A 12,549-nucleotide genomic window follows, 5' to 3' on the forward strand; every position below is an offset into this window, starting at 1 on the left:
TTTTGCTGCCACTGTCTCAACTTTTTTGAAACATTTTGCCAGCATCAAATTCCGGATAAGTGAATATTTTACAAAAACAATCAAATTTACCAGTTTGAACATGAAATATCTTGTTTTTGTGCTGTATTCAATTAACTACAGGTCAAAAAGATTTGCAAGTCTTTGCATTCTGCTTTTATTTATGTTTTACACATCATCTCAACATAAGGTAGTAGTTTTTTCACATTTTATAGGAATGCAATTTTATTAAAAAAAAATGTTTTATGGTTCTTGATCAACCATAATGTTAAAGCACTTTGAAACAATTACAGACCAGATGTCATAAGCCTTCAAGTGGTACCTAACTGTCATTAAAGTATGTTGGACTGGAAAATGTTGAAAGGATGAAACCTGGACTTTGACATGAACATTTCTCTTGATCCTGAGTGGTTTCTACCTATTCCTTTGACTTTCTTTCTCTTTCTCTCTCCCTGTTTCTGTCTCTCAGGTAAGAACTGTGAGCTGTGTGTAAGTGGGTTTTTCAGGCTGGAGGAAGGTGATCCCACTTCAGTTGATTTGTGTCAGCCTTGCAACTGTAACACTGCTGGAACAGTCAACAACAGCATGGAGTGCGCACAGGTACACACCAACACAAACACGCGATTATTGATGACAGTGAAACCCTTACAGTTTTAATTTTGATGATTTCAGCATTTTCAAGTCAGTTTAAAACTGGTCTTTTTCTCTCCCCTGCTTGCTCTTCGTCTCTGTCTCTCACCACCAGGTGGGAGGTCAGTGTACTTGTAAGGCTGCGGTAACAGGTCGACGGTGTGAAGAGTGTTTGCCTGGTTGGTATGGTCTTAAAGCCTCAAATCCAAATGGCTGCACTCGCTGTAACTGTAGTGACATTGGCATCATCAGCACCTCAACAGAAGGAGTTCCCAGTTGTCACCAGGACACTGGACTGTGCCAGTGTAAACCCCATGTCACAGGTAAACAGACAAAAAGTTCACACAAGCATGCACATCCACACATAAAAAAACTAGGTGCTGAACAATAGATCATGCAAGAGATGAAAAAACAGAGTCCGCACATTAGAATAGGCTCCCATGAATATTTACTTAAATTGAAAAAAAAAAAGAAAAAAAGAGACAGTTTTAAGCGTGAAAGGGAAAGAGGGGGGGTGACATACAGCAAAGGGCCACAGGTTGGAATCGAACCTGCAGCCGCTGCAGCCAGAACATTGCCCTGTGAACATGGGATGCCTGCTCTACCTGCTGAGCTACTGGGCACCAGAGAAACTTTTTGAGGACAATGTGACATATTTGCAAGATCATACCATCAGTGGCGCAGGCAGCCATAATCCTGTACGCACTGCATGTACATTATTTTGATGATTTTGTACAGTTGGGGGTTCTGGATTAGCAGAACCAGTCTATCATCTCCCATTACTTTGCCAGTCACAGCAATGCCTGGTACATACATGGTGTGTGTGCCAGTGGTTGGGCGAGAAGAGGGAAGGGGGCAGGTCTGGCCTGCTGGAGATGTAATCACTTGGTTACGGACCAAATTACGGACGTTGCTACTGCAACATCATGCATTGGTTTCATTCAGCTGCCATGTTGAAGAGTTCGGCATTTCAGACGTCGCCTTCTTGTTTTTTCGAGCCAGAAGCGACCATGTTTGGCAAGAGGCTGGCACTGTGGAGGAGTAAGTGGATCTGACTGAGAAGCAGAGAACACGATTGGCAGACAGCCTGTCGCTTAAAATGTATCGCCCATAATTGTGTAACTTCACGTATTAATTAAATATACATTGATGAGTAATAAAAAAAAAAAAAAAAATAAAAATTCACCCTCTGTACAGTTTTCATTTCGGCATGTAAACATGGGGGTCTATGGGTGATTGACTGGCTTCTGGCGCCAGCCTCAAGTGGCCATTCAAGGAACTGCAGTTTTTTGGCACTTCCGTGTTGGCTTCATTTTTCAGTTGGTGCTTGATACAGAACCGTGAATATATGGATCGCCGAGTCCAAAGTTATACAGGGCACTGGAAATTGTTTTATTTTAAAGCTGTAGTGCGTAACTTCTGTCGCCTCCCAGCGGATAATGCGTTATTACAACTAATAAGCCGGCGGCACTTCCATGTACACAGAGTAACACTTGCCTTTGTGGTAGGATTCACTTCTGAACCGTGTCTCAGCCGATTCTCCGCCATGTTGCTTTCTCTTTCTACCTGCGCTCTACCTCTCCGCTCTTCCTCCCCCTCCCTTCTTGTTGTGAGGAAGCATTTCCTGTGTGCCAGCGCGGGAATGTCGCCGGTCTACACGCATACTAAAAATGATATATATTGAAAAATACCACGAGATGTTAGAGGAGTCGATCGGCTTAATCAGCATTGTGTCATCTCCTCTAGTAGTGGCTTGGGTGAAACGGACATTTACGGACCTGTAGAAGTTACACACTATAGCTTTAAGCCCAGAAAACTCGTCCCAAACAAGTTCACTCATTCGCCCCCTAGTGGTTTATATATATATATTATATATTTGTAATCATTACAGATGTGACTACCTTATTTTGACCATGTGTGAGAGTATAAATATTGTACAAGAATGAGTGTGTGTATGTGTGGGTTTCTGTGTGAGGCTGGCTGTGCTGGCCTTCTGAGAGCTGTGCTGATGATGGTGTAAACGCGGCCTATTGACTGGTATTTGAAATGCATGTGGTATGCTAATCAGAGTTTTATGATGGTGTTCTATCAGTAATGTTATTGCAAAAAAAACAAAACGCGGGCGGGTAGTTCTTGTGTGTATTATGAAACAAAATGCCGTGCCATCACCCTCAATCCCACCCAAGCCAGGCAACCTTACTTTGGGTGCGGATTCAATTAAGATAACGAAACGATAAAGTAATTTATGGGCAATATCAGCAACCTCTTCAGATCTTTGTATGTTACCACAACAGCTCTCAACTCCAAAATATTTGCTCCCTAAAATGGTTTTTCTTACAAAATGTCCCAAAGTACTCTGTTGATAACTTGTGCTTTTCAGTAGAACAGTTACTCTGCTTAATTGTCCAGTAATGGCATCTTAATTAATACATAGGCGCAGCTGCTCATTGGGGTGCACACACAAGCAAAAGTGGATATACTGGGTGTACACACACAGGCGAAAACGCACACACATCCATATCCCAAAGTGTTTTGCCAGCCAAAATAAACAGGCTTTTCTGCTGGGGGTGCTTCCAGCCGTTGTGCTTCTCTTTGTGATAAATGGTTTCACTCTCTCCCCTGTGTGTCTTTGAAGAGCAGGCTCGTATGAAATGCAAAACCGGCCAACGCTCCTCAACTCAACGCATCATGGTTATTGCTAAGCCTCGCTATCAAGGGCCCGCGGTCGTGCGTGTGAGTGTGGGCATGTGTACGTGAACTTGTAAATGTGTGTAAGAGTGTCTGTTTATGTTTTTGTATGTAAGAGGGAGAGTGTCTGGATGTGACCGTGTGGTCATGATGTACTTTTGTCTTTGCCTAACTGTATGTATTGTATGATTGTAGGAGTTTCTTGCGTGTGTGTGTGAATACTGCATGTCTATGTGTGTGTGTGTGTGTGTGTGTGAAAGAGAGAGTGTGCGTGCGTGCGTGTGTGTGTGCACATGCATGCTATCAAGGACTAAGCTGGTATTTAATTCTCTAATTCAATGCCAAGTTGATTAAAACAAACGGCTGCAGCCCCTTGTATTTTTCACACTCCTTCTTACAAGACCCACTTTCGTTCTTTTTTTTCCTGTCCTTGTTTGTTTGGTTGCTCCCACAGGTATTTTTCAGAAATGAGATTTGATTATGGCAATTTATTACCGCCAAGCTGATACTTTGAGTAGAGCAATGGCAGGCACGCTTCAGAAGGACGGAATTGAAATGTGTGCACGCAGACACAGATACACACATGCAGACACACACACGCACATTCATAACAAGGTGCCAGAGTGCAGTGTGTACATAATAGTGTTTGAAATGGTGATGCATGAGCCTGTTAACCAGCTGGCTACTGATAAAAGGGTTGGGCCATGTCCTGAAAACACACACACTCATATGCACGCGTGCACACGTGCACACCCCAGCACAAAATTACCTCCTTTCTGTCCTGATCTAATATCTTCTAACATGTTCTATTTTCTAATGTTCTCACTTTTCTTTCCTTTTTATTGTCTTGTGACTTTTTTTCTTCTCGTTTCTCTTCTCTAATCTTCTCAGTTGTTCCTGTCGTTGTGTTTGTTGGACCTCATGTTTGAATGTCACAAGACTAGCTACAAAAATAGGATTCACATATGCCAACTTGTTCAGCTCAATGTTTAAAATGTAAATAGAAATATAATTATATTTTATAATGGGTATGGGATGCTTTATAAACTGTTTAGTTTTATTGGGAGAAATTCACAGAGCGCAATATATCACAGCATTGTTAGGGTTGTAAGCATCATCCTGTCAGCCTGCATATTTACCACCAGCGAACTCCGACGTGCACGCACACCTCAGCACACGCACACGCAGACATATCTTCACTGCGCTATTATGAAATATGATCTATGGAGAGAAATACATTCATATCTATAAAATCATTAAAGTGGGCAGACCAGGGGAAATGCCAAGTGTCTGCCGCACACTGAGCAGGACACACACTTACACAGACAAGCACACACTTTGTCATGTGCGCTAACATAGATGCACAGATATGCTGTCGCCGGCGCACGTGCACACACTCACATTTCCACCCACCCACCCACATACGAACACACGCTCCCTCATAAACGGCTGTGGTGACTGCGTTGCCCCCAGGCATCCATTTAGGGACAGATTGCCTGTCATGGAATACGTATGGCATATTCAAATAAGCCCTGCTCGCTCACGCTGCATATCATGGTTTAACTAGCCTTATAGCCTGGCACTGCTGCTGCGGCCATAAAACCTCCCACAGTATGGTCAGTTTTGGTGTTTGTTATTGGGCAAAAATTATAAACAGAACAGAAATAATTTAGGAAATACTTTACCTCAATTTCAGAATGTTTAAATGCTGACAGACCTAAATTTAAGATCAATAAATGAATGTATAAATAGTAATAACTGAGGTGAAACTGTGATTGGGTCGTTGCACATGCTCTTCTGCATGGCACCTAATGGTATTGAAAATGAGATATAAAATGTTTAAAGTGTGGAAGGCTTTCATATTCATACTTAACTTGTTAGTAAAAAGCTGCATGTTTGCATTTTGAAATGTCTTTGATTTTCAGTTTAATAACACTAAATATTATGAAACCTGTTAATAAATCATTCTAAAAAGATAATATGCTCCTTTCTAGATTTTATTAATTCTTTCTTTTTCTTTTTAATCTCATTATTACCTGGCACGTTGGCACTATTGTCTTAGTTACACTAGTGCCAATAAAGCATATTGAATCGATCTGCTAATCTGGCAACAAGCTGAAATAAATTGTTCTTTAAGTGCTTTAAAGCCAACAGAACTCACCCTGTCTTGTTTTTACGCCAAATGGTAATTCGGTGTTATTTTTATGTCCCGCTATCCATCTCTCCATCTCCTCCTTTTCTTTCCCTCCGTCCTTTTCTTGTAGTTGCTTAATTTATTTATTTTCTCGCTCAGTGAAATTAAGTGTTTGGCCTTAGGTGAGTGATCCATCATATGTAGAGGGCCTGGCCCTAATGATGGCAGTTTTATACACTCACCCACCATTTCTCTCGCTCCCTCTAACTCACACACACACATACACACACGCCTGCAAACACAGAGAGACTGAACGCTGTTTGGTGAACAAGCAAGCATCAATTCACTCTTTTTATTTCTTTTTCCTTTCTGGTTCTCTCAGCAGGTCCCACTCGGTCCTCTCCTCAACATTTCTGTAAATGCCTTCTCTCTCTCTCTCTTTCCAGGTCTCTCTTGTGACCGCTGTGAGTTTGGTTATTGGAACCTGTCCCACCCAGACGGCTGTGTCCCGTGTGACTGTGACCCCCTGGGTTCCATCAGCCCGTTCTGTGAGCCTGAGGGGGGGCAGTGTGAGTGTAAGCCCGGGGTGGGGGGGCAGCGCTGTGACTCTTGCGGCAGGGGTTTGTATGGTTTAAGACTGGAGGGATCCTGTGCCCCCTGCAACTGCTCACAAGAAGGGACAGTACCTGGGACAGACTGTGATCCTCACACAGGACAGTGTGTGTGTAAGGCAAGTTAACATATATACATTTTGAATGAGATTTTTATTATGACTGATGACACCAACAATAGAAGATTTATTTTACTAAGAGTAAAAGACTCATTGAGATTAAAAATCTCTTTTTAAAGAGTGTCCTGGCCAGGGACATATATATAACAATATATATATATAACAATTTAAAATGAAAACAAAGAAGAAACAATAGAAACAAGATGTAACACATCAAATCATTCTTCAATCATTCAAAATATCTAAAAGCAGATACAGTCATTTAGAAACACTTTGAATGCTCCTAATGAGACCAGTTCCCATAGATTAAGGTTAGGTTGTAACACATTCCAAGCCCTTTTTACAGTTCAGTATAGCAGTGGTGTAAAACATATGGCCTGTGGGCCAGAGCTGGCCTGCTTAAGGGTCCAGTCCAGCTCACTGGATGACTTTGCATACCTAATGGTGATGCACATGTGCAGGCTAAAATGTGTCAGGTTTCAGGAGTAATTTAAATAGTAAGTAGCCTACTTTATGTAAAATGCTGCTTCCTTAATACCCTCCACTTTGGTTTGATGTGATGGTGACAGAATTACTGCACAGGAGAGGAAATGTATGGGGAAATAGACATGTAATGATAGTGAGTAGTAGTGACTGATTGCTGTTAAGCAACGGTTTTACTGGTCCGGCCCACTTGAGATTAAATTGGGTTGTATGTGGCCCATGAACCAAGATGAGTTTGACACTGATGCAGTAAAGACTTAAGAAACAGTTAGCATCAATAAGTCCTGGGAGCACAGACAATAACTTCCCATACTTTTTTGTAGGATGCAGATCCGTAGGTAAGAAGGAAGTGTGAATGATTGTACAGAGCAATGATGAGAAAGGGCTTTGAGATTTGTAAAAAATCTCAGTGATCTGTGGTAGACAGTATCCAGCATGTGTAAGCATTGTGAAGATGCATGCATGCATTTAACATCACTGTCCAGCACAGACATAAAGGTGGTGGCAACAAGTCTTCTTTTGGCCTTGAAGGAAAAGCAAGACATTATTTAACAACTCACAACAAAACAGACAGTTACTAACAAATATTCAAACCATTTTACCAGCAGCAATTAACTTCGTCAAGTGGCGTAAAAAAAAGTAGAAGCCACCTAGTTTAGTAGTCTGGTTTTGGTCTGTGAGCAGAGGAGAGCAGGAAAAATGATGGTGGTACATACACTACTGGTGAAGTAGTCCAATAAGGCTTCTAAAGTTTATTTCGAATATAAACCTTTAGAAAAGGAATGATTAAGAGTGGGAAAAAATACACTGGATTTGGCTTTTCTAGGTCACAAAGTAATATATTCACTTCCCATTATGCACCTAAAGACCCTACTGGACCTCTTCTGTTATTAGATAAAGTTTTTCTCACCCATCTCTTAAGGGTTAGGTTAATTTATCCTCTCATCTGAATTACGTACCACCATGTGTGATCCACACAGCTGCCTGATTTTGTAAATCCATGACTAAATCTAAGGTGATCAGAAAATAAAACATGACTGACGGACAATGCCAGTAGCAGAGCCAACAGGTAAAGACAAAAAGGTTCTGTCAACTTTTTTATGTGACTGACCAGTTCAACACCTTATTGGCAATTCAGGCACACCCAGGCTCCTTTGGGGGCTGGGAGACACCTATATGTAACTTACTGTATATATTTATATGACACTTAATTTTTAAGACTTTACATCCCTCTTTCTGTCCTCTTTTCTTTCTTAGGAACATGTGGAAGGCCGTCGCTGTGACTCTTGTCGTCATGGTTACCACACCCTGGAGCAGCGAAACTCCCTGGGCTGTCTGCCGTGTGCATGTGACATCCATGGCACTGTGCCAGAAGGTGTATGTGATATGTGGACTGGACAATGCCCATGCCGAGAGGGGGTGGAGGGAGCACGGTGTACCAACTGTGCCCACAACTACTACAACAGGAGTTTACACCTCCAGAGTAAGTTAACACTGAGCTGAAGCCAAAGTTACATCTGAGTTAAGTCCCAGTCTCATAGTTGAGGTCTCTTGTAAACAGCGTTTATTAAGATGTTGAGAAACAACATATTTTATGTCATAGTTACTGTAATTCAAATAAAAGGGATGTTACTAATGTTTTCTCTTTACCTCAGGACTTTTGTCTGAAGAGATTTTTTGTTTTGTGTTGTAAAGCATTTGTGTTGTTGCATAAGTGGTGACAGTTTTGGAGAAAAAGTCTGGATCTATTCTGCCTTCTGATGTTGATTTGTGTCCTATCAGCGGGGTCGACCCAGGGCTGTGTACCATGTATCTGTGACCTCAGAGGGACAGTGACGGGGTCAGTGTGTGACAGCACCACAGGGCAGTGTGTTTGTGTCCCTACACGCTATGGAAAGGACTGTAGTAGCTGCAGACCTGGTAAGTGTGTTTGGAATAATGATTAAATGGATGATGTATAGAGCAAAATACATTTAAGGGAGTGACTGGATAAAAAAATTTAGTGGAAACATTACGGCCTAAAGGTCAGGCTACCCCATAATGAAAGAGATTCTGAGGAAAATGGTGAACAATGGTTGGTAGTCCCAACTTTTAGTGTTTGTGCGCGTGTGTGTGTGTTGGCACGTGCCCTCTGCCAGATCTCCACTCAGTGATTGTCCTGTTTGTGCCAGGTCTCAACAACAGCACCACAGAGAGGCAAGATTGCTTCTTCTCACTCATCTCATTTTGATTTTTGTGTGTGCATTGCCTCATGAATTTGTGCGTGTGTGTGTGTGTGTGTGTGTGTGGTCAGTCTTGTGGGAGAAGAGGTAACAGATGTTGTATTGTGTCAGTAATGGAGAATGACCGACAGCATAGTCAGGTTTACTGTAACACAAGATGTGACTTGATGTATTGATGGAAGGTTGTTTAAAAACAGAAGACACAAGATAATCATTATTATCTCACAAATAATACAAAATCAAAGGCAATGATCAGTACCATGGTGAGGTAACAAAGATGTACTTTGCCAAATGTTTTAATCCCATTGTTTCATTATATTTTCCGAGCTCCATCCTCAAATTTCCCCTCTTAATTTCCTAAACCGCCTGTTCATGACATGGTAAACATGCTGTTGCAAATTCCCTGTCAGAGTGGCTAAATTAAATATCTAATTTGTTTATTAGCCACTGCTAGCGTTGAGGAAAATAAACTGAATTGATTTGTACTTAAGAACTCAGAGTGCTTAATGTAACCCCACACAGACTTATTGGCTTTGTGTTAAATTTTATTACAAATAAATGGCAAACAACACCCTCTAATGCTTATTTGGAGGGACATAATATGGTTGTCTCAAAATTGAACCAGGCCACGTCCAAAATCAGCCACTGATTTACTACTTGCTATATGAGGGATGTCATGTGGAACGCTATAACACCATATAATCAGATGCTGTCGAAAAAAAGAGAACATATTAGACACTGTTAAATATGCAACGTGTATGGTTGCTTGTTCATAATTTTTTATACGAGGAAATTCAGCCAACTACATAGGATTTAATTTATTTTAGCTAGAGAATAGTATAGAAATTGTATGGAAAACACTTCAATGTGACAAGTTAACTGTATAGTGATCAGTAAATAACTTTGGATGAAACCACAGATGAAATTTGTGACATCATATGTAAGAATTTTGCAGAGCACAACCTGGACATGAAACAACTGATGTTCTTGAGTTGTTATTTCAGAGATTGTCATGTGAATTTGAAATAAATGCAATATTAAAGAAAGGAACAAGGGAAAAAAAAGAAGAAACCAAGAATAACTCCTCCTGTTGTTGGGCTGGGCGATATAGCAAAAATCGAATATGAAGATATTTTTGACCAAACACCTCAATATTGATATTGCAACAATATTGTAGGGTTGACTGTTGGTGCTCTCACAAAATATTTTAACAATGAGATTTTTGCTAAATAATCAGCAGTAATGTAGATTTATTGACTAAGTGGTTAAAGGCAAATAATAGAATAGCTAGAACAGTCTGGTAAGTTAATAGAACTCCATCACTTCACTTTACTGTAATGCAGCCTTTAAAACCAAGGCAACTCTTACGATATTACAATATCCGAAGCTACGACTAGTCTCATCACGATATTGATATAATATCGTAAAACTTCAAATAAAAATCCCAATTAGTCTCAATTAAATGCCCAGTCCCTTTTACTAGCCTGGTCATTTTACTGAAACCATGGGCACCAAAGACTAATTCATTCAGATTTACCATTCTGAGAAAGAAGGGAGACACAAAAAAAGTGGTGACTCTTTAGTAATTGATGTGTTATTTAAAACCAAAATTTTCACACTGGTTTAAATTAACAATTTGATCGTATACCCCATATTTGCAGTGAAGCAGTTTTGTGTGAAAGGAATGAAAAGCCTGTCTTATATAGACGCCTGTCTCAAATATAAGCCAGTTGAGTTCAGTGATTTAAGCAAACAGTAGCCCAGGCTATTAATTGAAGTTTTACCATATTCATATACTGCCGAGCCCCAACCTGCATACATGTCTCAGCCCTAACTTTAGACAGATTAATAAAGTGACAGACAAGCAGCCAGATTCATTATGTTTCTTTATTTTATGTTTGTCTCTATCCAGGCTTCTACCTGTCTCCAGATCAGAGTATGTGTGCGGAGTGTGACTGCCATCCAATGGGAGCATCGCAGCGTGGATGTGAAAGCCAGACCGGACAGTGTGTGTGTGCCCATCCTTCAGTGGGAGGGCGACGCTGTGACCAGTGTCGTGAGATGTTCTTCGGATTCAACCCTGGCCTGGGCAGGTAACTCACATAACGTTAATCACACAGATGAACACCATATCCGCAGGTTGTTCATCCTGTAAAGCTTTTATCCATTAATTGCACCACCTGCGCATACACAAACACACAAACGTGCGCTGCTCCGCCAACGAGCACACACACCAGCAGGTGCAGTCTCTGTAAGGACAGTTTACAGATTAGTTGGCAGACATATGACTTACATGAGTTAAGAGCTGCTTTGACCTTTACCGCTCATGTCTTTACCTGCAGGCTATCTCACACACACAGCGCCACACACACAACTTGAAACACGAATGCACAAATGTAACTGTACACGTTACATCTTGTGCAGTGCTGGTACGCACACACACATAAGTTCCTCTCATCAGGGTGTCATTGCAGATAGATGATCCACAAACTGTTGACTGGCGGTCCACTGTGTGTGTTTGTGTTCGTGTGTGTGTGTGTGTCAGCTGACCTTGCCTGATAGCTGTATTCCCCTATGTTCAGGCTGTGGCTGAGATCTCCTCACAGCAGAGAGGGATGGAACGATTGAAGAAGAGAGAAAAACAACAGAGTGATAAAGAGTTTACCAAAGAAAGAGATTAGGGAGGAGGTGATGGGAAGGAAATGGTAGAATAATTAGAATTTCAGAAAAAAAATATGGATGGGGGATGGCTTGACTAGGGATATGTGTCAGTAGTCAACTAGTCAATTAAACAGTCCTACCCTCCCTAGTCACCATCAGAAATACTTGTCGATACCCAGAGGAAGGGAGTTTAGATTGGCGTGGAGATCAACCAACCACTCTGATCATCAATGGCTTGCCGTTTCTTTCTCTCTGTCTTTCACACACACGCACAACACACACGTGCGTTCTCAAACTTAATGGATTGGACCATAAGTTTGTCACGCGACTGATACAAGTCGGCCGCTGTCCACGGATGTTGAGCGTGGAAAGTTTGTCCGAACCTCACACTCTTGCACCGGCTTGTTCTTTTCTCACTAGGCTGAATGAAAGAGGTGATTTTTGGCACATGGGAGATCCCGACAAGCTTTGACTTGTGTGTGGGTATCAAGTTGAGACATTAAATACTCAGTAAATGAATGATATTTCTCTCTGTTATCTCTCTCTCTCTGTCTTCCTTTATTCCACCATTTCCTGTCTTATTTTCTTTCCTTGCGCTAAAACAAATGACAAATAAAGTCTTGGGTTGTTACTGCTGAATGCATTTCTTGTGCCCAGACTCGCTCCATAGTAAGGATTTCTTCATCTAAATATCATCAAGTAATTTATCCTCCCCCTTCAATCAATAGGCTCTACACAAATTAATTTACACACATACATACACACACACACACTCACGCGCACACACACACTGATGTGGGTGTGGTTGGCTGATGTAGTCCTGTGTCTCTGTGTCTCCATGGAGAAGTGGGTCAGAGAAGTGCTGACCGCTGTTAACTTCATCACAGGGAAATATGATGGTAATTCTGTCTGGGGGGATTAGATATTGGCACATACACACATTCACTTACACACATAATTTTATTACAAGGGATTACATATGT

The 12,549-nt window shown here is 41.2% G+C and overlaps 1 protein-coding gene across 1 annotated transcript in view; it reads left to right on the plus strand.

Annotated features, from left to right (window-relative positions):
* ush2a (Usher syndrome 2A (autosomal recessive, mild)) overlaps nucleotides 1–12,549 on the plus strand; it is a 256,530-nt gene that overhangs the window by 57,607 nt on the left and 186,374 nt on the right. Inside the window, exons 14-19 of the mRNA XM_050054481.1 lie at nucleotides 493–618; nucleotides 764–971; nucleotides 5,917–6,200; nucleotides 7,941–8,166; nucleotides 8,466–8,603; nucleotides 10,818–10,998. Coding sequence (XP_049910438.1) covers nucleotides 493–618; nucleotides 764–971; nucleotides 5,917–6,200; nucleotides 7,941–8,166; nucleotides 8,466–8,603; nucleotides 10,818–10,998 — 1,163 coding nt within the window. The remainder of the gene's footprint in view (nucleotides 1–492; nucleotides 619–763; nucleotides 972–5,916; nucleotides 6,201–7,940; nucleotides 8,167–8,465; nucleotides 8,604–10,817; nucleotides 10,999–12,549) is intronic.

This window comes from Epinephelus moara, chromosome 1 (assembly GCF_006386435.1).
Source record: "Epinephelus moara isolate mb chromosome 1, YSFRI_EMoa_1.0, whole genome shotgun sequence".
NCBI lineage: Eukaryota > Metazoa > Chordata > Actinopteri > Perciformes > Serranidae > Epinephelus > Epinephelus moara.